The sequence below is a fragment of the Euphorbia lathyris genome, chromosome 4 (genome assembly GCF_963576675.1).
Source record: "Euphorbia lathyris chromosome 4, ddEupLath1.1, whole genome shotgun sequence".
Lineage (NCBI taxonomy): Eukaryota > Viridiplantae > Streptophyta > Magnoliopsida > Malpighiales > Euphorbiaceae > Euphorbia > Euphorbia lathyris.
This window is the reverse complement of record NC_088913.1, coordinates 59,910,732-59,934,179: the sequence shown is the minus strand read 5'-3', so window position 1 is coordinate 59,934,179 and position 23,448 is coordinate 59,910,732. Positions and strand designations below refer to the sequence as shown.

The 23,448-nt window shown below is 33.6% G+C and overlaps 1 protein-coding gene across 6 annotated transcripts; it reads left to right on the top strand.

Moving 5' to 3' along the window:
• Nucleotides 1-7,239: 7,239 nt before the first annotated feature.
• Nucleotides 7,240-10,535, top strand: LOC136226848 (25S rRNA (cytosine-C(5))-methyltransferase NSUN5-like). 6 transcript variants are annotated; one of them, XM_066015512.1, is made up of 10 exons: nucleotides 7,240-7,410; nucleotides 7,561-7,616; nucleotides 7,791-7,922; nucleotides 8,288-8,338; nucleotides 8,503-8,641; nucleotides 8,798-8,855; nucleotides 9,477-9,669; nucleotides 9,759-9,871; nucleotides 10,127-10,207; nucleotides 10,293-10,535. In XM_066015512.1, the coding sequence occupies exons 3-7, from the start codon at nucleotides 7,920-7,922 to the stop codon at nucleotides 9,517-9,519; spliced, it is 294 nt and encodes a 97-aa protein (XP_065871584.1). In that variant the 5' UTR covers nucleotides 7,240-7,410; nucleotides 7,561-7,616; nucleotides 7,791-7,919; the 3' UTR covers nucleotides 9,520-9,669; nucleotides 9,759-9,871; nucleotides 10,127-10,207; nucleotides 10,293-10,535. The 6 variants fall into 6 exon arrangements, 5 of the variants coding, with proteins under 5 accessions (XP_065871584.1, XP_065871583.1, XP_065871581.1 ...); XM_066015511.1 differs by having other exon boundaries at nucleotides 9,759-9,998; XM_066015509.1 differs by lacking the exon at nucleotides 10,293-10,535 and having other exon boundaries at nucleotides 7,794-7,922; nucleotides 9,759-10,146.
• The last annotated feature ends 12,913 nt before the right edge of the window (nucleotides 10,536-23,448 follow it).

Sequence of the window (23,448 nt, the reverse complement as noted above, 5' to 3'; positions counted from 1 at the left end):
TGGATGGGGACCCTTTGGCGCCTTACTGTAAGGGGGAACTTATGCTAGCCTCTTTCGAGCGATGAATGGACTCTCGCTAGAGGTTTCGCGGAAATTACCCAAAAGGTTTCCAATAATGCTTATGAATGCATACGAAAAGAAATAATACGATCCGTCCCCGTTAAGGGCTTAATACACGCCTTCCGAAATCAAATTTCTCGCTTCCCCAACAGAGTCGCCACTTGTTAGACAAGGTGCCGAACGGCCTCGCCTGGGCGGATCGGGGGGTGGACACCTCATAGCAACGTAAGCGGTGATTGGCGCCGAAAGCAACCAATCGTGGAATCAAGCTGCTTGGCAGGGCCGGAGCTCGGAGTATGGAAGAGTTGCCACCCACGAATGGGAAAATGAACACCGATCCCTTGCGGGAGACCGGTGAGGGTTCGGGAAACTTAGGTACGAGCCGAGAAGGCTAGCTCCTTTCCGGAGAAAGGCTACTAGGCACCCCAACATCGCCCGGTTATGAACCACCGGCCTCCTACTCAGCGTGTTAGGCGATAACGGACTAATCGCATATTTCTTTAAGTTTAAAATTCATTTGAAACCTTTTCTTTCTCGCTTTTAAAACCGTTTTGAGCATGTCATTGAAAGCCACTTTAGTAAAGAATCACCCATTTTGCATGAATTTAAAGTATATAGGAGAGAGAGGGGGAGAAGAATTTGATTTATTCACAGTGCGATTTTATGCTTTAGACTATACACTAACTCTAAGCTAATCTCATTCCCCAAAAACAAGTTTATTTACATGGTTCGTACCTTAATCACCGTTGGAACGATTTAGGCACGTTTCAAAACCCCATTAATGACGTTCACTCGAATCGCCGTTGGAACGACTCGAGCGTTTGAAAACGTTGAGCAAACATTTTTAATCTAAAAGCGTGATTAAGCATACAAGTCAATTTATTTTGTACAAAAAATATTTAGTTAGGAAAACAATTCAAAACTTCATTATTCACAAAAGCAATTTTAATTACAAGTCGTTGGAACGAATTAAGGTTTTAACACGTGATGTTTTAGGAAACGGTTTAAAAACAACAAGAAAATATTATTTACACTTTGGGAATATCTAGAAAAGCTTTAATTTAAATAAGCAACTTGAACTCTCTTTTTCTGTTTTATTTTCCCTTTTTCACTCAATTAACCTTTGTTTGAATATAACTACAACAATTAATGAATTAAACTCAAATTCACCCAACCCAAATACTTTTAAAACATATATATATATATATATATATATATATATAGGAAATTCAAAATCGTGACACTTTTAGAAACCGTTTGAAATAGAAAATGAAATTAAAACACTTTATTTATCTTTTTGAAAACATTAAAAACCTTGAGTTAAGAAATCAAATTAAACCATCTCTTTTACAATCTAACCCCCTCCTTGAAGTTTATTAACTAAAAACATGGTTACTTCTTCCAATATACAACACCCCAAAAGGACCTCTCCTAATATAGTTAGGTATATATACATATATTCAAATAATTAGAAAACATATACTTTTATAGGAAAATAACTATTATACTATACATAATAAGTGGATTATTATTAGAAAATAGTTAGAAAGACAAAAGGTATAAAGACTATATCTAATGTCCAAATATACTCCTATATACATATATGACCTCTAATTTAACCCAAATATATCTATAAACACAAATAATATACTAATGACCCAAAAACTCCCCAAAATAGCCCATAAAGTCACCAAATATCAAAACAGTCCATACTCTTACCGAAACTCAAAAAAGAATCCCAAAACAAATAGCCAAAAATAATACTCTATATAATACCCCAAAATAATTACCTAGGTTGTCTAAATAAACCAAAATGATACCATATTATATACCCTCAAACAATTAGCCCAAAATAGTACCCTATAAATATATATATATATATATATATATATATATATAAATTAAAATTATTTAAAGCACATAAATATAAATATACCTATAAATTAAATACTATATATAATGAATAATTTACTAGTGACGTATATGGACACAATCCCTAAATTAGAATAAAATACCCCATAATATAATATCCCAACATACCCGTATATAGATATCCACATCCCCTAATACACCTATATATATAATAAATTAATTTTAAAACTATTAAAATAACTAAATAAATATATATATATATCTATACCCATGGCCCGAAATGTGAAACCAATATTTTAAAAAAGTTCCACCAGATTTTGTGACGAAAAATCCGTCACTGATCTACTTTTAGTGACAGAAAAATGAAAAATCTCAGAAAGAGTCCCTTTGAAATTCCAGATTTATCAAAACTTATTAGATCTACTCTATTTCATCATTTTAGCCCCCAAACTACCCCAAATCGGGTCATGGTTTGTAACGGAGGATTCTAAAACAATATTTTATTGAAAATAACGGTTCAAAACACTTGTAAACACACGGATCTACGACGTTTGGATCCCGAACTACCCTTAAATCGGGTGACGGTTCGTATTGGGATCCAAACGAAGTTTTTATTTCAAAACCAAAACCAAATACTTGTTCAAATGCAAAACAAAAAATTAACTTAACAAATCTAAGCCAAGTGCCATGGGGCTGGGCTTGGGCGGCCCAGCCCTCGTCACGGGCCGTCCAACGGCCCGTGACGAAAAAACGGCCCCCCCAAGTCGTATATATAAAAATATATAAATAAATAAAAATAAACTTAACTAAAACTAAAAAAATGATTTTTATCAAAAACGATTTTTACCAAAATTGATTTTATAAAATTAGCTTTTATAAAATCGGTCTTTTTACAAAACTCTCTTTTTATTTTTCGAGTTTTAAAACAAAACCCTTATTGACCCGAAATTTTATTAATAATAAAATTAATAAGAAAATGACATGAAATACTCCGAACTCGGCGAGACGATTTAAGATTTCATTCGCGGAACCGATTCGACCGTCGCTCGATTTAATTTCCGAATTCAACCAAGCCAGCCTCCACGGTTCCTTCGAACAACGTTTTTTTTTGCTTATTATTTTTATTGACTCATCGTTTATTTCAATCGACTGATTTGGATTCCTTTTTATAATTTTTCTTCATCGGTCCTCCGATCCCGGTGTCTACAACAAGACTAGTCAGTCTATTCAACTTTTCTTCGATGTTAGATCTGCTTGCCTCATATGCCTTCTTGGGACCTTCCTGAACTTTCCCAAACTGTTGAGAAGTTGCTACAATTACTCTGATCAATTCCTTAGCCGCGGTTGGCGTTTTGTCGAGGAAACATCCCCCGTTCGCCGCGTCTACCATTTTTCTTTCCATGCTAAGCATCCCTTCATAGAAATACTGGATTAGGGAATTTTCAGCTATCCCGTGTTGAGGGCAATTTTCACATAGCTTCTTGAACCTCTCCCAATACTCATGAAGCGACTCCACATCTTTTTGCTTGATTCCACTGATTTCTCTTCGAATTAATGCCGCTCGGGAGGCTGGAAAGTATTTGTCCAGGAATGATTGTACCATCTGATTCCATGTAGTAATGGTTCCTGATGGCAAATTTAAAAGTCAATCCTTGGCCGCATCTTCTAACGAGAATGGAAACGCTCTCAACTTCACTTGTTCTTCCGTTACTCCTTGTGGTCTCATGCTGGAGCACACCACATGGAATTGCTTAAGATGTTTATGAGGACTTTCACTCTCCATGCCGTGAAACTTGGGCAACAAATGAATCAGCCCGGATTTCAGCTCAAATGACACATCCAAGTTGGGATATGTGATGTATAGGGGCTGATTATTGACCTCTTGCGCTTGAAGTTGTCTTAGAGTTCTATCTGCCATTGTCTCTTCTTCAGATGGTTCACTTTCTTCGCTGGAGATTTCTTCTTCTTCACTAGAACTTGAAATTATGGCACTTTGTAATTTCTGTAACCTTACTTCCTTGCGAAACCTCCGAGCCAGTAATTCTATTTCTGATTCAAAGAGAAGTTGTTCTGAATTGTTGGACCTGGTCATAAAAGAAATTAAATCGAATTAGATTATTCCCAGGCAACGACGCCAAAATTTGATGGGTGTCGAATCCACCAAAAATAATCCCAACTTTCCCTAAACGAATAATTTGTAATAGAGCAAGTAGAGGTCGAACCCAAGGGAACAATATTGATTTAAAACTTCTGACGACCTAACAAAATAATTAAATGGGGGTTTAAAATTGTGAAGCTTATTAAATTAAAAGTAGCGGGTAAAAGATCGTAACAAAACAAAACAAGAATTAATGACGGTTTGTGAATAATATTTTGGTAAATTCAGTTAGGGGGGGGGGGGGGGGGATCGTAGGACAATTCATACGTTAACGATCATTGACAGATAAAATTATATTCTCATGTATTTGCTGGGTCAGTTTGACGTGTTCTTCCTTAATGGTGAACTAGTTAAGCACGATAAATAACTCGTTTCTAATCAATAAACAATCCTATCTCAGCGCCTAAGATTTAATTTATTGACAGCTTAAGAATTAGAAGAACCTGATCTTAGTTAATCGTCTCTCAGCGTCGGTGATTTTAGACTAACTTATCCGTTCATTTGACTCAGATAAGCCCAACTAGATTCGTATTAATGTCACGTGGAATGCAGACTCAGGTTTGTCCAACTTGAATCCGTTCTTCCAAACACGAAGCTAGCTTGATTTAAAAAGTCAATAGCTACTTTGTTTGGCTATCTTAGGTGAAACTTTAATAAACCAAATCAGCCTTATGATTATTCGATTCGACAAACAACATGCAGTTATCATTCATAAAATAAACAATCAATCGAGAATAATTATCTAGACACGATGAACAAATAAACGGCTTAATAAATTGAGAAAAAGATAACACGACAGTCTCACGATAACGGAGAAAAATCCCTTGAATTATCCCTTAACCAAAATTAAAGAAGTTAGCTCCAAACAGCCATGGAGCGTATATGTTTTTCTGCTGGAAAAATAAAAAAGTAAAAGCTGATTTTTGAACTTGGAAAATCTGCCGTTCTTAAGTCTATTACGGCTCCTCAAAAATAGGGAACTCAATCCCTTCAATTAGCTTTAGAATCTCTTTTCAAATTTGAAATTAATTGCCTCTTCATTTGTCTCCTACAAATTCATGCTTTAGCTGAAAATCTTGTTCTCAAATCGTCCAATCCGGATCAGGAAAGCAATCCTATTTGAAGTAGGAAACTGTCAGCCCGTAACTGCATTAGTCTTGTGCAAGACTAACTCTGACTCAGACCAATATTTGCCCAATCAGCTCCGGATCACGACCCGACACCAGCTCGGTCCAAATTAAGTCCAATTTATCTCCCTTTAGTCATCATTGGCCTGTAGAGATGAAAATACCAAAAACAAACAATAAAACCCGTAAAAATAACAAAACATGACAATTATAAAGCATAAAAGTGGGGTCATTTATTGTCGAATTATGCACTTATCAAGTATTCAGTTTTTTTTTGAACCAAGTTCAAAACAACTATATTAAACCTTTATTTATGGATAAACAATTTATTAGTCATTTCATTTTTATCTAACACACTGTTTAGTCCTTCTATTTTGAAAAACATATTATAAGATTCCTATATTTGGTCAATATTAACCATTTGGTCCTTCTATCTTTTTTTTTTCTAAATTTTTAACCGTTATATTTGATATAAATAGATAGACAGAAAATTAACCATTTTGTATTTACTATAGCTGTCTTGAAAACTAATATATGTCTGATTAAAAATCTAAAAAAACTAGATAGAAGGACCAAATGGTTAATTTTGACAAACGATAGAGATTTTATAATTTTTTTTCCAAAATAGGGGATTAAACAGTGTGTTACGTAAAAAAGAAGGGACTAATAAATTATTTACCATTTTTTGTTTTAAATATTTATTTTTTTTCTAACTATATGATATAATAGATTGAGCTGAATCCAGATTCAAATTGGATATATATTTTTTTTCGAGATCTCCTACAAAGTATTTTAATTGCACATGTATTGTCATCCATTTAAATATTCCTTTGAAAACTATGTTATAACAATGTGTATTAAATTTAATGGATTTAATTAGTCAGTCAACATTTGTTGGCTGGAATAGACGGGTCTGTTATTAAAAAATATTCAATCCCTTCTGCATCTTATCCTTCTCACTTTAGCATTGTAATCCTTTTAATACCTCTTTAGGGTTTGTATGTATATTTCTAGTCTTAACTTTATTATGTTTTTTTGGTGGAGAAAAAAAGTTTAGGGAGGAGTGGTATATTTCAGGGACGGGTTTAAGAGGAGTCAGTATAGACCTCTACTCAGGGCCTACTATTTAGAGAGTCTTTGATACAATTTTTTAAATAAAAGCTAAAACTAAAGGCATTCACGATCGGTTCATTCTGAAAACCCAAACTGAACCGAATAACCGATACCAAATAGTCTCTAAAATGAGAATTGAACCGAATTGAAATAATCAAATATCAAATAGTCTCTAAAGTGAGAACCACACCTAACCGAATAATATAACAAACCAAACCGAATCTAATATTTCGGTTTCGATTTCAATACATACTAAATAGTTAGAATAAAATACAGATTACAAAAATAATTTGTAAAATTTCTACACTCTAATAAGTTATATTGTATACTTTGTTGTGGAATACCATTATGTTATTATATATTATAAAAAATTCTTTTTTTGATAGAATATTATAATAAATTCTTGAATTTGTAATCATAAACCTAATAAATGTAATTACAATTTTTAAACACACAAAATACTAATACTTAAATTATTTTTCTATATTAAACAGGAGAGCAATAGAGGGCGAGCCTTGGCGCAACGGTAAACGTTGTTGTCGTGTGACCAAGAGGTCACGGGTTCGAGTCTTAGGAGTGGCCTCTTGCCAAATAAATTGGCAGAGGAAGGCTTGCCCCCTACACCTTTACATTGCTGGCCAGCTACTCCGGTTGCTCTGATAACTTGATTTATCATGGTAATCACAGTGTGCATTAAAAGAGAAGCAGTGTTCCACAAAAGCCTAAATCCGGCACCACCATTGATGATGAACATTCAGTTTAGTGTCTGCAGATTCGAAACCACACTACAAAAAAAAGTGGGCTTTACCAACACTTTTCTATCAACACTTTTATAAAGTGTCCATGGACCCAACTAAAAAAAGCCCAAATAAATTAGTTGTACAGGAAAATAGGTTTTCCTTATTCAATTTTCACTTTTTCACTTCCGCTGAATTCTTTTCCCTACTTCGCCGTACTTTGCTCTTGTACAGAAATAAAAAGTTTTGTTCCGCAAACCCTATCTACCCATCCATCTCCGATTCTCCTTCTCACTCGCCACCAGCCCGCGCCGCTGCTCATATCCGAGGTCTCAACCCTTGGGTACGTTTTCTAGTTCATTACTTCTAACTCTTTCAACTTTTAGGATTTTAAATCTCCTCCCGATTATAGTTTAGATCGTGAAAATAATCTCTTCTTTTTTTTGGTGGGTTGGGGTATTTTACTCCATCGATTTCTGATTTGGCCACGAAGGTTAAGGAGGAAACCATATGAGTCGTTGATTTGTCTAATTCTTCTACCTGCAAGAGGTAATTCCCTAATTTTTAAAACAGTTCATTAATCTTTGCAATTATATTTCTAGAATTCGAGTCCGAAAATTGTTATTCTGAGGACTATAATGTGTCTGTCTGATTGATATATTGGAAATGGAAATTACTACTTTGCATTCATGCCGGAACTTAACTCCAAGGTTCCATTTCCAGCAGTTGTTTTGGGGAAAAAAGCAGCAATGAGAGTGAGAATAATCACGTGATAATGAAAAAACAAAGTACCCGTGGACGGATCAGCGCAGAGCACACTTCAAGTTGGGTCATTCCATATACTTATTAATCATGGTATTTTCTGATTCTGTTGGTGGTTTTTTTTATCTGTGTCTGTTTTTCCCCCTTTGAGAATGTTGATTAATTTCAAATACTTCATGATTGATGATGTTGAATGTTGATGTTGATGGTCATCAAAGATGCATGTGGTTGTTTAGACATTTCAAGTACTCAAGAATAATATACTGCTTTTGAGGATGTCCAATTAGGCAAGTTTGTAAAAATTTATTTAGCATACTACATGTTTTGCATCTTAAAAATCATGGTTTAATTATAATTTTTGAGAGTTCACTAACATCAGAGTGCTGTCTTTTCTATAAACAAGTTCCTGACAACTTATAATAGGTTTGATGAGTTATTTTTTGTTGTTTCTCCTACAGAGACAAGAAGCTTTGGTGTTCATAATAGTGTATGATATTCTATTTGGGCAGGTATGTTCTCTTCATATTCATGGTATGTTACATTACATATGCTTGTTGTTTAAAGTTGTGATAACTGATAAAGGGAAGAAACTTCAGTAAGTAGCAAGTTGGGAATTTTGTCTTTTATTCTCCTGCATATATGATGGTAGTTTGAGTTAGATTGAAATATCTAGGAAGTTTCAATGCTTGGTGGTGCTACTGAGAAGTTTATCAGGCGTCACAAAAATGCTCTTCAGTCAGCTCTGGCAAAGCTTGTAGTTAGCAAGGAAGTCCAAAATGTTGATAGTTTGATTGCTCTTTATCATCCCTCTGGTACGATTTAGATGTTCTCTCTCTCTCTCTCTTTTGTAAGTTCTGCTCCTAAACATGATTATCTTTTTCCATTTCTTGATTACACTTGATTTTTTTTTTATATCGTTACTGGTTATAGCACCATTGACTGCATTTGTTTTTTCATTTCTGCTGCAGATGTTTCAAAACCTTGTTATGTTCGTGTAAATACCCTAAAATCAGATGTAGATTCAAGGTACTTCGTGCGACCTGCATTAGATTTTTGGATGATCTTATATCTGATGGATGATTTTTGTGTAAGATCTTGTAATTATCAATAAAGTTAAATGATGCAATGAACTGGGCAACATTGTTAAATGAAAGGGAGTGTTCCGTTATAACTCTAATTTTGACAACATTGAAATTTTTGACAAACTGAGTAGTGAAAGGGAGTGTTTCGTTAGTTCTCATAAGAATTGCACTTACTATAATAGCAACAAGTTCAACTAGCTCAAAATGCAGTCAAGTATAGACAGTCCTTTATACACAGGTGCAATGGAGTTCTCCAACAACTAGTGGGTGCTCAAAGCCCCCTCCTAACCCCCTAGCCCATACCTGCAGCTAATTATCATTATGAGTTTATCATGTATCCTTTTATCAGCCTTTCAAGAGTTGGTCTTTTAGATTTATTTGTGATCTTGAAGTAGTATGAATGTAGGGATAATTTGTTCTTCTATATGAATGCAAGGATATTTTTTTTACCGTTTTATATATATCCCACCATTTTTCGTATTTTCCGTCCTTCGTCGATTACCAGCTTTTTGGTACTTGTGATAACTATGTCGATGGATAGTGTTAATGGTGGGAATTTCTACAGAGAATGTGATCTGAATTGGGGAAATGGAAGAGGGAAAATATGAAAATACAGAACAATGGTCAAATTCGCTCTTTCACTTGATAAAGCTTCTGGCTCTGGATTTTGATCCAAACAAGAATTTTTGTTCGTTAAAATTGATATGCATCCCAAGCTTGTGCCAGACGACTCTACTGGAATTGTTACATCCTATCATGTACTCTTCTTATTCTTCTTGCTCTGTCTTTTTTTTTTTTTTTTTGTAATTTGGTTGTATAAATTAATGAAAGTGTGTGAAATTGGCAGATGAAATAAACAGAACATTCATGGGACGGAAACGTGAGTGGACAGTCTTACACACTTCGTATGAACGTGTATACAAACGGAAAAGGAGACAGAGCGCAACAGTTCAGGCTATGGTTTGACTGCACTGCCGATTTCGCTGTTTCAAATTTATTCTCTTTTATGTCTATTTTTCATATACTTCCATTTTTTACTATGAATTGCATACTGACCGGAAAAAAAATATATAACACTGGCTACAAGGTATATTGTTCATTTACTTGTTATTCAACAATATAATAGACGCATTTCTTTTATCAACCCATATTCGGGATTATTTGGGTGGTCTCATCCTCATATCTAACGACAGCTTTGTTTTTTGCATTTTGCAGATTAATCTGATTTGGATCAATGAGGTACAAAATCAAATATTTGCTCAACTAATAGTTGCTGTTCTAATTGATTAATTACAGGTCCAGGGTCCACTTCTTTTCCCTTTCTTTTTGGCAGGAGAACTTCTAATATACAACTTATTATAGCTGTTTACATTTGATGCAGAACCTAAAGACTCGCGTGAGATGTTAATCTAGAGCGGAATGAAGATTTAACACTTTCTGTTACAGATTCTAACCAACTAGTGAAACTCGTACATTTCTCTGTTACTGAACTATTTTTGTTTATGTTTCCGGATTTTGTTAATTTTAGTTATGACTTTGACAATATTGGTGCCAAAATCAAGACTTGTAGTACTTGTAATTTTGTTTGATTGACATGATGTATATAATATTAACTTGTTTGATACCTTAAATTTAGTCTATAATTCTAAAAAATAATTATATAGCATTAATGATCAGGAATTTAACGACAGAATATTTTCGTCAGTAAAATTTCAAAAATTGTACTAAAACTTTACAGACAGAATTACAGACGGATTGTGCAGTCGGTAACATCCATTATAAGTATTTTTGAAATTGACAGTAGCGGCGGTTGAAACCGCGGGTAGTAGAGCGTTGCTATTAACAACCTTACCCCGGCGCCCTGAAAAAACCGTCGGTAATGTAGCAACGCCAGCATTAACAACACTCTTCCGACGGTTCTAAAAACCGTCGGTAATATTTGTAAGGACGGTTAAAACCGTCGCTAAAAGTGAAGAAAACCATCGGTAAAAGGCATTTTTTTTTTGTAGTGCCAATGTCATACAAACTGCAAATATCTATTATTCATCTAATTAACTATGGTTTTAATGTTAGAAACCTCAGGATAGTTGTTGCCATCGATCTTCTGAATGCGAGTAATGAGTTCTCTAGCAGTCTTACTGAATTGTTTAAGACCCTAAAATCATAATATAATGCTTGTAATTAGTGTTGATATAAAACAAGGAAAGGAAAGGAGCTAATATGTGAATTACATTACATAAACATACACATCTAGAATCGTGGTGCTCTGATCAATATCACAAAAAAGAAGAGAAATGATATTTGTTTCTATTTACTTCATGATAGAAGAAAATTGAATTAATAATGGACACAAAATGTTGATTTTTCCATACCCAATCATAACACAATCTTTTTCTAGCATGAACCAAGGCTCTCATTCAAAGTAAACATAATAATATACTCTTTTAGCCTATGTTTATTTTCATAATATATAATACTAATTCATTAAGTATTACCAGTAATAGAAGTTAACAAATCCTAACAATCAACTCCCGGGTAAGCACACAGAACTTTTAGAAATCTTCCAACAGCCTATCAAATAATAATAATGAAGTGGACTATTTAATTAATTAAAACTGGAATTAAAAAATAATTGATGATTGAACTCGAGAAATAATACCCTTTAGGATTGAACTCAGCAAGACCAAACAGAGTAGTGATCTGCATAAATTGGAGAGAATTAATACTTAAAATGAATGAAATAGGGATATAAAAAACAGGCAAACCTCCGCCAACGAAGGATTTAGACATAATAAAAAAAAGCAGGTAGATTGTAGATGACAAGTTCATCCCATGACCAATTTCAGAATTCAGGTTGAGAAGGTTGAAGAATAGTATGTCTTCTGCTAAATCTGGTTCCTCTTGTGTTAGCAATCCAAACATTGAACCCTTCATCAGCTAATATCAGCGGTAGATGTTCGGATTGATTAGCAGAAGACAACATACAAACAACTTAAAGTAGTACAACTATGCACTCAATTAAATCACAAAATATTCAATACGGAGTCAAAATAAGAATACATGCTTTTATAGACCAAATTAGCATTTTCAACTAAGACCAAATTATAAATTAATTGAAGTGACAAAATATCAATGAGTTGTATCATTCACAAAATGGTAAAACAGTGTATCATTTACAAAATGGTGAGCTAGCGTATTTTATCAACCATTCCCAAAGTGTACAGGCAAAAGAAAACCGAGTGACAAATTCAATAGAGGCATAGAAATAGAATTCACATCTCACCCCTCAACGAAGGCTAATATTTAAAGTCTGTATGTAAGGTAAGGGCCTAGAATTGGAATTTTGGAAAAATATCGTGTGACGGGCTAACAATAACTTTTCGAAAATAGATCTGACAGAATAGTTGTTTGATGGTTGTGAAACCAAAAGTTTGATTCTGTTTTGTGGAGGCTATTTTGGGATGGTTTTGAAGGCTGTAGAGGCTCAATTTTCACGAAATAAAATTTGAGATGTCGAGATTTGATGTCAATAAAGAGATTAAAAATAGTTTGGGACGAAATAAAGGAGTGAGGAGGAGTCTGGAATAAATTTTGGAAAAGTGATCTCTAGAAAGACTGTTTGATGAATTCTCATAAATGAAAATTCAAAAACTTGTTTTGCAGTCTTCTTAATTGATTTAAAATCAATAAAAAGTCTCTAAATATGATTTAGAAACAGTGCGTAAACTAAGAACGACTTGAAAATGGGGTTCGATGATTTCAGTTTGAGGAAAATTGCTTGAAAGCTTTGAGGAAGACCATAATGGTGAATTTTGATCTAGACAGCGAGCTTGAATAAATTGTTGGGCAATGTGGTTAACGAGTAAATTAAGAGATGGCAAGAATCCAAATGGGATTTTACTGATTGAACTAAGAGAATTTAGAATCTAAAGTTTCTGAAATTTGGAAGCTCTGTTGAAGAACCTCAGAATCTGATTTGTGAAAATAGGCTAGGATCGACTAAATTTAAGTTAAGAGAACGAATTTGAGAGACTAAAGATTGATAATCTATGTTGGAATGATCCAAAGTAAGAATGATTTGATAAAAATTGATTTGTTGGGTGTTTGATTTTAAATTTATAGACTTTTGAGCAACTTATTTCGTGTAAATGATCCTTAAAATTCTTTGGAAAATCATGAGTGACTTAGGAGCTAAAAAAGTGGAGTTCATGCTATGAAAAACGTTTTTGAATGTTGTTGAATAGTTCAACCCGTTTTTTCAGCACCAGTAAACTTTGAAAAATTCCACAGACTTCGTTACAGGTCCGTTTTGCACCATTTTTTAGGATTCTGGAAAGCTAACATCCCAAAATATTGGGTATACATCCCAAGTCCCACATTGGAAAGATACAAGAGAGTTGCATAGTTTATAAAGAAGTTCACCAACTACATTAGTATGAGGCCTTTTGGGAAGGAGCCCAAAAACAAATCCGTGCGGGCTTAGCCCAAAGCGGACAATATCATACTAATGGTGGAGCTGTTGGTGAACTTGTGGGCCCAACAAGTGGTATCAGAGCCGATGGTTCGGCTGGGGGAATGTGGGAGGCTCTCAGTGTGACCTCGCGATGGGAAATCTGTGCTTGGTGCCTTGTGTCGAAAGTCTTCCTGATATTGTGGTGGTCAGGCGGCGTGTTTCGCGGGTTGGCGGCGGTACAAGATGATTAGACAGATTATCGCTGAAGGGGAGGCTTGTGGTCCTTGGTCTGAGGGGAGGATTGTTGGGTATACATCCCAAGTCCCACATTGGAAAGATACAAGAGAGATAAAGAAGTTCACCAACTACATTAGTATGAGGCCTTTTGGGAAGGAGACCAAAAACAAATCCGTGCGGGCTTAGCCCAAAGCGGACAATATCATACTAATGGTGGAGCTGTTGGTGAACTTGTGGGCCCAACACAAAATTTTAGAAAAAATACTGGCGGTCCGATATTTCACTGTTTCGGGGTCTGTTTTCATCGTCGAAGACGCTGTGCGGGCTGTTGGAAAAATGAGTCAAATTTGCCCTTGATTTTTTACTATTTCTTTTTCTTTTCTTTTCTTTTTTATGTTTTTGTGATAATGATTTTTTTTATATTATTTTTTATTTTTGTCAGATTTTTATTTTATTGAAAGATAAATTTAATTAAATAAAATTAACTATGGAATAAAATTATAACATATGCTACAAATACAAAAATTAAATTACTCCCAACAATATCATTAGCAGTTTTAGCACGATATAGTTTCAACATCAGCTTTTTTTTTTTGTGCCAATTCACTTCCATCTTCGCCTGTATCCATTTTCTTGAAAACTTGTGTAGAATGGCTTGCAAATGAATCAGAAACAAAATGGTGTATATTTTTGGGGCTTTCACGTTGAGTTTGGGTCTCCATTAAAGAGAGGTCAGGCAAGTTATGAATGAGTTAAGCATATTTGGAATATAATTAAGAGTAAGCACAAGTTGTCATGGAACCGTTTTAACTAAAAGCTCAAGTTGATAGTTAAAACTCAATTGTAGATCTTATATTAATCTTAAACACAAGTGAATGGCGATTTTGTCCTTCTATGATGTGATGATTAAGAAAAAGCACAAGTGAATGGAGATTCATATACCTTGCGCCTTTCTTGTTTTATGAATAGTCTTGGTTTTTTCAAAGAAAAAAAAAACAAAGTCTTAGGCCTTGTTTAATAAAGCACTTAATTACTTAAATTAAAATGTTAAGCACTTATTTAATTTAAGTGCGTTTGATAACAATTGTTTCTCTACCACTTAATTTAGTTAATTAAGTTAAAAATCACTTATTTTGATAAGTCAAAATATTTAACTTAAAATTTTAAGTTAAATATTATCAACTAATATTTTTATAAAAGTTACATGATTCAATACTTTAAGCACTTATAATATCCAGCACTTAAAATTCAGTAGTTAATTTTCAGTTTTATCAAATAGCACCTTAGTTTGACAGTGTCATGGTTTTGAATTGGTGAATTAATGATGGTCTAAGTGTCAAACATATGCAATTATTCATATGTCAAAGATTCATAATCCTAACACATGTAACCATCTCTATCTTTATCAATGAATTTATATAGAAATCGCTCTTTTGATTTTTGACATGCTGCTTTTATTTTTACAGACAACGCTCCTTAGTATACCGATAACTTATGAGTTATTTGCCTACACTCACATGAAGCGCCACAATGGAACTTCTTAGTCCGATGCTCGTTCACAAGATGTTGGGATAATTACTTAAATTACATACTGGTGGGATTTGAACCCTGGCCACTTCACATATACTCCATACTACTTACCACTGAGCTAATTGTTTCCATTGTTTATTATGGAGCGCGCTGATTAATATACCATTATCCATGTAGCTTCTATTGTTTAATATTTGACACATGCACTTATTAATATCGATTAAATATGCATAATAATAAATTATTAATAGAAAAAAATAAATGTGCATAATAATGAATTATTATTAGAACAAAAAATCCAAAAACATGCTCCAATTTTTTATTTATTTAATTCCTCTATATTTTTTGTAATTTATGTTTTTAAATGTTGAGGACGATGTTCTAAATATTGTTACATACGTTCTAACCTTTATAATTTGTGTTCTAAAAATTAAGTATAATGTTTTAAAAAAATCAGTAAATATATGGACCATTTTTACATTTGTTCTATAATATAATTTATAACTCATATTCTAAATAACATAACGTATGTTCTAAAGTTTATAGTTTGTGTTCTAAAAATTAAGTATAATGTTCTAAAAAAAATCAGTAGATATCTGGATCATTTTTGCATTTGTTCTATAATATAATTTATAACTAATGTTCGAAAAAACATGACGCATGTTCTAAAAAATATGTCGTATGTTCTAAACTTCATAGTTTGTGTTTTAAAAGTTAAATTATATGTTCTAACGTATGTTTAAAAAAATATATTTTCTTATATAAATAAAATATTAACATGAAATTTTATTAAAATATATAATATATTTTTACTTAAAAAATATTATATGGACCATTTTTGCATTTGTTCTATAATATAATTTATAACTCATATTCTAAATAACATAGCGTATGTTCTAAAGTTTATAGTTTGTGTTTTAAAAATTAAGTATAATGTTCTAAAAAAAATCAGTAGATATCTGGATCATTTTTGCATTTGTTCTATAATATAATTTATAACTCAATGTTCGAAAAAACATAACGCATGTTCTAAAAAACATAACGTATGTTCTAAAAAATACGTCGTATGTTCTAAACTTCATAGTTCGTGTTTTAAAAGTTAAAATATATGTTCTAACGTATGTTTTAAAAAATATATTTTCTTATATAAATAAAATATTAATATTAAATTTTATTAAAATATATAATCTATTTTTATTTAAAAAATATAGTATTTGATTTTTTTAGCATCAGATGCACTTAATAATATATAAATAAGAATTGTATAACGAACAAACTAAAGCAAACGTATTTTTATTTAAAAATTATAGTATTAGATTTTTTTTAGCATCAAAAGCACTTAATAATATATAAATAAAAGAATTGTATAATGAACAAACTAAGTAAGTGGCCCAACGGCAGATGGCGTGCGCGTGTCTCTCTTTCTATGCCTTAGTCCAAGGTTCGAATCCTTCCACCCTCATTTTCTTATTTAATCTTTAATTAAAAGATGAGAACACTTTCTTAGGCGGGCTCGGGCCGGGCTGGGCTCGGGCTTAAAAATCAAATCTCGAGCCCAACCCATATAAACCCACCTAAATATATATATATAATTGTTAATTATAAAAAAATAAATATTATACTTAAAAATAAATATTTAATATATAAATAAATATTTATTAATTAATATTAATAAGCGGGCCGGGCTGGGCCGGCCCGTGTTATTTTTATTAATCCCAAGCCCGCCCAAAAAATAGGCGGGCTTTGGCGGGCCTGGGCCGATGAAAATTTTTTATTGTCCAAGCCCGATCTAAGGGACACGGGCCTGGACGGGCCGGGCGGGTACCCGGGCCCGTGGACAGGTCTAGTGAGAACCACTAAAACTACGTAGTTTTGAGTCTAAAAATTAAAAAAAAAACGTTGCTGCCAAGGGAGTTCAAACCTTAGACCCTTTGATTACACTCCATATTACTTACCACTGAGCTAATTACTTTTCTTGTGTGTCATGTCGCGCGCTGATTAATATACCACTGCACTTCTAGCTTCTATTGTTTAATATTTGACGCATGCACTTATTAATATCGATTAAATGTGCATTATAATGAATTATTAATAGAAAAAAATCCAAGAACATGCTCTAATTTCTTATTTATTTAATTCCTCCATATTTTTGTAATTTATGTTTTAAAATGTTAAGGACGATGTTCTAAATATTGTTACATGTGTTCTTAACTTTATAATTTGTGTTCTAAAAATTAAGTATAATGTTTAAAAAACAGTAAATATATGGACCATTTTTGCATTTGTTCTATAATATAATTTATAACTCATATTCTAAATAACATAACGTATGTTCTAAAAAACATAACGTATGTTCTAAAGTTTATAGTTTGTGCTCCAAAAATTAAGTATAATGTTCTAAAAAAATCAGTAGATATCTGGATTGTTTTTTCATTTGTTCCAAAAATATAATTTATAACTCATGTTCGAAAAAACATAACACATGTTCTAAAAAACATAACGTATGTTCTAAAAAACATAACGTATGTTCTAAAGTTTGTAGTTTGTGTTCCAAAAATTAAGTATAATGTTCTAAAAAAATCAGTAGATATTTGGATCGTTTTTTCATTTGTTCCAAAAATATAATTTATAACTCATGTTCGAAAAAACATAACGTATGTTCTAAAAAATATGTCGTACGTTCTAAACTTCATAGTTCGTGTTTTAAAAGTTAAAATATATGTTGTTTCAAAAAAAAAGTTAAATTATATGTTATAACATATGTTTAAAAAATATATTTTCTTATATAACATAAATTACAAAATATAAAGGAATTAAATAAATAAGAAATTTGAGCATGTTCTTGAATTTTTTCTATTAATAATTCATTATTATGCACATTTCTTTTTTTTTTCTATTAATAATTCATTATTATGCATATTTAATCAATATTAATAAGTGCATGCGTCAAATATTAAACAATGAAAGCTACAGTGCGATGGTATATTAATCAGCGCGGCACGTATCACACAAGGAAAATATTTGGCTCAGTAGTAAGTAATTTGGAGTGTAAATAAAATGTCCAAGGTTCAAACCCCCATGGCAGTAGCGTTTTTTTTTTTAATTTTTAGACTCAAAACTACGTAGTTTTAGTGGTTCTCATCTAATAAAGTGTCCTCACCTAAGAGGAGTTTCTCACTTGATCCCTCCCCTATATATATATATATATATATATATATATATAGGTTTAGTGTGTGCTACATAATATATATTGTTAATTATGGTAAATTTCATTTTGAAAAAAAAATATAATAATAATACTAATTTATCATATTAAAACCAAAAAATGATGGAATTCCATTGGTGAAAAGTCATTAGTAACATTATCTATAGTGCTACATAATATATATTGTTAATTATGGTAAATTTCATTTTGAAAAAAAATATAATAATAATACTAATTTATCATATTAAAACCAAAAAATGATGGAATTCCATTGGTGAAAAGTCATTAGTAACATTATCTATAAATAACACGCAACGAAAAATATAATATTACTAGCAGAATGCATCATAAATTATCCATTCGAAAATATTCTTACTGGCCCAAATGTCTCGGAAATAAGTGGTCGATATTTGAAATTTACCAGCGGAATCCTCCGACCCAATTTGGGTCGGAATAAATCTCTAGTGAAAAGAAATTTTTGCTATGCGGTACCAATGAGCCTTTTACCAACGAAATACAATCCGCTCCTAATCCGTCAGTAACAATGATTATCGACGTAATTTGGTGGATCAGCGATGGAAATTTCTGCAGATAAAATGGATTTTCCTTGTAGTGTATGTTCTTACCCGGTACTACCCGCCCTTAATGTGACTACTCGTACCATGTATAAAAAGGTATGTGACAGATATGGGATGAAAACCATTACCCGTTAGGGTAATGAGACTGGTATGGGAATACCCCGTATATTGATAAATATTGAACACAATAGACAAATTGCAACAAAATGCAAAGAGTGTTTGTTATTTAGAATGTAAACTGAGGAAGCTTTAAATAGCTTTACAGTGAACATAAATCTAAAAATAGAAACTAACGTATCCCACATATACAGGAAACGTGATTACAGCAAAGACCAAATCAAACTCTAACTTATTCCTAGTTTCTAGGAACTTATTGTTAACAGCAAATACTACTTCAAACAAGAAGACACTAGGAACTTATTGTTAACAGCAAAGACTACTTCAAACAAGAAGACACGTTACTTAACAAAACTCTCCCCTAAACTAAACTTGCTTACAGCAAGTTAGTTTATACCCAAGCTGCTTCGAACACCAAGTGCTTCTCTAAGCTTCTCAAATTGATCAAGCTTTAACGGTTTTGTAATGATATCTGCAACTTGCTCATTCGTGCCACAATATTCCATTTTAATTGACCCATCATTTACAAGATTTCTTAAAAAATGAAATCGTACATCAATATGTTTGCTTCTCCCATGAAGTATCAGATTCTTTGCAAGTTTAATAGTAGAAGAATTGTCACAGAGAACCTTCACATAGTCAATTTTTGTACCTTCAATTTGTTTCAGAATTCTCTGCATCCAGACACATTGACATGCACATGAGGCAGCATCGATATATTCTGCCTCTGTAGTTGACAGACTCACTACAGGTTGCTTCTTGGACGCCCAAGCTACAGCTCCTCCACTTAATACGAAAACATATCCTGATGTACTCTTTCGATCATCTATATCACCAGCATAATCACTGTATGTATATGCCATTAACTCAGTTGTGCAGCCTCGTTTGTAAACAATGCCAAAATCAGCAGTACTTTGAATATATCTCAAGATTCTCTTAGCTGCTAACATATGTATCTCCATTGGTTTTGACATAAATCTGCTTATGAGACATACACTGTACATCAAATCTGGTCTTGTGACAGTCATATATAGCAAGCTTCCAACAATCTGCTTGAACAAGGTTCCATTTACTTGAGTGCCTTCCTCCTCCTTTGATAGTTTGTTTCCTGGAACAATTGGATTTCTGACTCCATTGCACCCTTTCATCCTGAATTTTTCAAGCATTTCACTGGCATATTTCTTCTGGCGGATGAAAATGCCATTTACTCCTTGATGAACTTCGACTCCCAAGAAATACTTCATTTCTCCTAGATCAGTCATCTCGAACTCATTCTTCATAGAGTTTTTAAAATTTTGTATCATAATCAAATCATTTCCTGTAAAAACAAGATCATCAACATAGAGACTTATAATTAGAATCTTGTTGTTTTCCTGTTTTACAAACAAGGTAGGATCACAACAGCTTCTTTCGAACCCTTCTTTGACGAAGTATCCTTCAATTCTACTAAACCACGCCCTTGGAGCTTGCTTTAAGCCATAAAGAGCTTTGTTTAGTTTGTATACTTTGTTCTCCTCTCCCTTAACTTCATAGCCTTGTGGCTGAGCGACGTAGACATCTTCTTTGAGTTCTCCGTGCATAAATGAGCTTTTAACGTCTAGTTGAAACAACTTCCAACCATTATTCACTGCTACTGCAATTACCATGCGAATAGTATCCCATCGTGCTACTGGTGCAAAGACCTGATTGTAGTCAATTCCCTTTTCTTGAGCATACCCTTTTGCCACGAGGCGTGCTTTACATTTGTCAATCTCTCCATTTTCGTTCAGCTTGGTTCGATACACCCACTTGACACCTATCACCTTCACTTCCAAAGGAGCCTTTACAAGTTCCCAAGTTTGATTTTTCTTTATTGCTTCGATTTCAAGATCCATTGCATCCCTCCATTTCTTCAATTTTGTTGCTTGTTCATAGAAAATGGGATCAGCAGATATACATAGAGAAAAGTTTTGTACCTCATCTTTAGAGAATCCTTCTCCACTTGTGTAATCTTCTAAGTAGGCAGGAGCTCTTCGTTCTCTGATTGAGAGAGATGAATTAGAGGTATTGTTGGGGCTAGAATTGAATGAGTTAGAGCTGGAACTTGCTGAATTTGGAACATCACTGTTGGAGCTTGAATTTTCTGCATCGTCATTGGAGGTGATGTCTTCATCCACATCTACTGTATTTTCTTCATCTAAATCTGCTTCTTCTTCGCTTTCATCTCCTTGATTGTGAGCTTCTTCATATTCTTCTCCCCAATCAAGTACATCAGTAGTCTCCTCTTTTGTTTTTGCCCAATCCCATCTTTCATCTTCTTCAAAGATGACATCTCTACTGATGGTTACTTTCTTTGTGAAAGGATTAATCAGCTTATATCCTTTGGACTCCACAGTGTAGCCGATCAGGACTAATTTCTAACTTTTTGCATCTAACTTCAATCTCTTAGTATCAGGTACATGTACATTTCCAATGCAGCCAAAGACCCTGAAATATTCAATGTTAGGTTTCAAATCGCTCCAACATTCTTCTGGAGTTTTATTTTTCACAGAGCCAGTGGGACTCCGATTGAGAATGTGACATGTCCACTTCGCAGCATCTGGCCAAAGCATTTTGGCCATTTGTTTTTCTTCAAGCAAGCATCTCACCATATTAAGGATTGTACGGTTTTTACGCTCCGCAACTCCGTTTTGCTGAGGCGTATACGCTGTAGTAAGCTGTCTTCTTATGCCTTGTGTTTTGCAAAATTCTGAAAATTCTTTGGAGTTGAATTCTCCTCCTCTATCTGTTCTTAAGCTGCACATTGATAGACCACACTCTTTCTCCACCATTATTTTGAAATTTTTGAAAGTCACAAAAGCTTCACTCTTTTCGTTTAGAAAATAAACCCACAGCTTTTGACTAAAGTCATCTATGAATGTTAATATGTACCTCTTTTGACTGTAGGAGGCAGGCGAAATAGGACCGCAAATGTCTGAGTGTATGATCTGTAATTTCTTTGTGGCTCTCCAATTACTCTTCTTTGAAATGGCTACTCTGTGTTGTTTTCCCATCATGCAACTTGTACATTTTTTTTTGTTGGGGTTTTGATGTTTGGTAGCCCTCGAACCATCTCTTTGTTGTGGAGCAATGCTAGATTTTTATAGCTCAGATGCCCAAATCTTTGATGCCGAATTTCACTCGATTCTTCAATTTGTGCATTGAAGCAAGAAGGTGATTTCATGAGAATGTTTGCAATAACTACAAACATTTTGTTTGCTGTCATTTCGCTTTTCATTATAACACCACGGGTCGGATGATATAACTTGCACACTCCATGTTTGATAAGAATGGCGATTCCTCGTTCTTGTAATTGACCTATACTCAGCAGGTTATTACGCAATTCAGGTACATAAAAAACATCACTCACAATTTGGATTTGGCCTCCAACTTCGAGCTTGATACTCCCTTTCCCCATCACCATCATCTTGGAATCATTCCCAAGTTTAACAGAATGCTTAAAAACTTCATCAAGTCGTGTGAACCACTCTTTGTTTCCTGACATGTGGTTCGAACATCCAGAATCAAGAAACCATATCCCTTTCCTTTTGTCTTGCTTGAGATCAACTTGCGCCATTAACAACATCTCATCTTCATCATCGATCTCGGCATAGTGAGCCCGTTTCTCTGAATTTTGACATTCATACTGAAAATGTCCCAAATTGTGACATTTATAGCATTCAATAGCAGATTTGTCAAAGAACGATCTGCCTCTGCCTCTTCCTCGACCTCTAAACGTGCCTCTGCCTCGTCCACTTCGGTCTTCATGTGTAACTTTCAATACTTGATCTTCTTCTACAGATCCTTTCATCCTTTGTTCGTGAATTAAAAGACTGCTTTGGAGTTCATCCACAGTTAAAACATCAACATTATTTGATTCTTCAATTGAACATACCACGTAGTTGAATTTTGGAACTAAGGATCGAAGAATCTTTCCTATGATATCAGCTTCTCTGAGACTTTCACCACATGATTTCATCCTCTTGGCAATTGAGAGTGTTCTTCCAAAATAGGCATTGACACTTTCCCCTTCTTTCATCTTCAGAATTTCGAATTCAGTTTTTAGGGTTTGAAGTTGTGCTCTTTTAACCCTTGTTGACCCTTTAAATTTCTGCTTCATCGAGTCCCAAATCTGCTTGGATGTATCATCGTTCAGAATGGTTTCCATAATTTCTCTGTCAATGGCTTGATAGAGATAATTCTTCACCTTCTTGTCTTTCAATTGCTGTTCTGCAATAACTTTAGTCTCTGCTTCTGATGGCTCTCTTCCTGCTGGAATCTCTGTTATTCCATCTTCTACTAGGCTCCAGAATTCCTTTGCTCGAAGGAAATTCTCCATCAATTTTGCCCAATGTTCATAGAAGCCATCAAATTTTGGGATAACTGGTTGCACAAAACC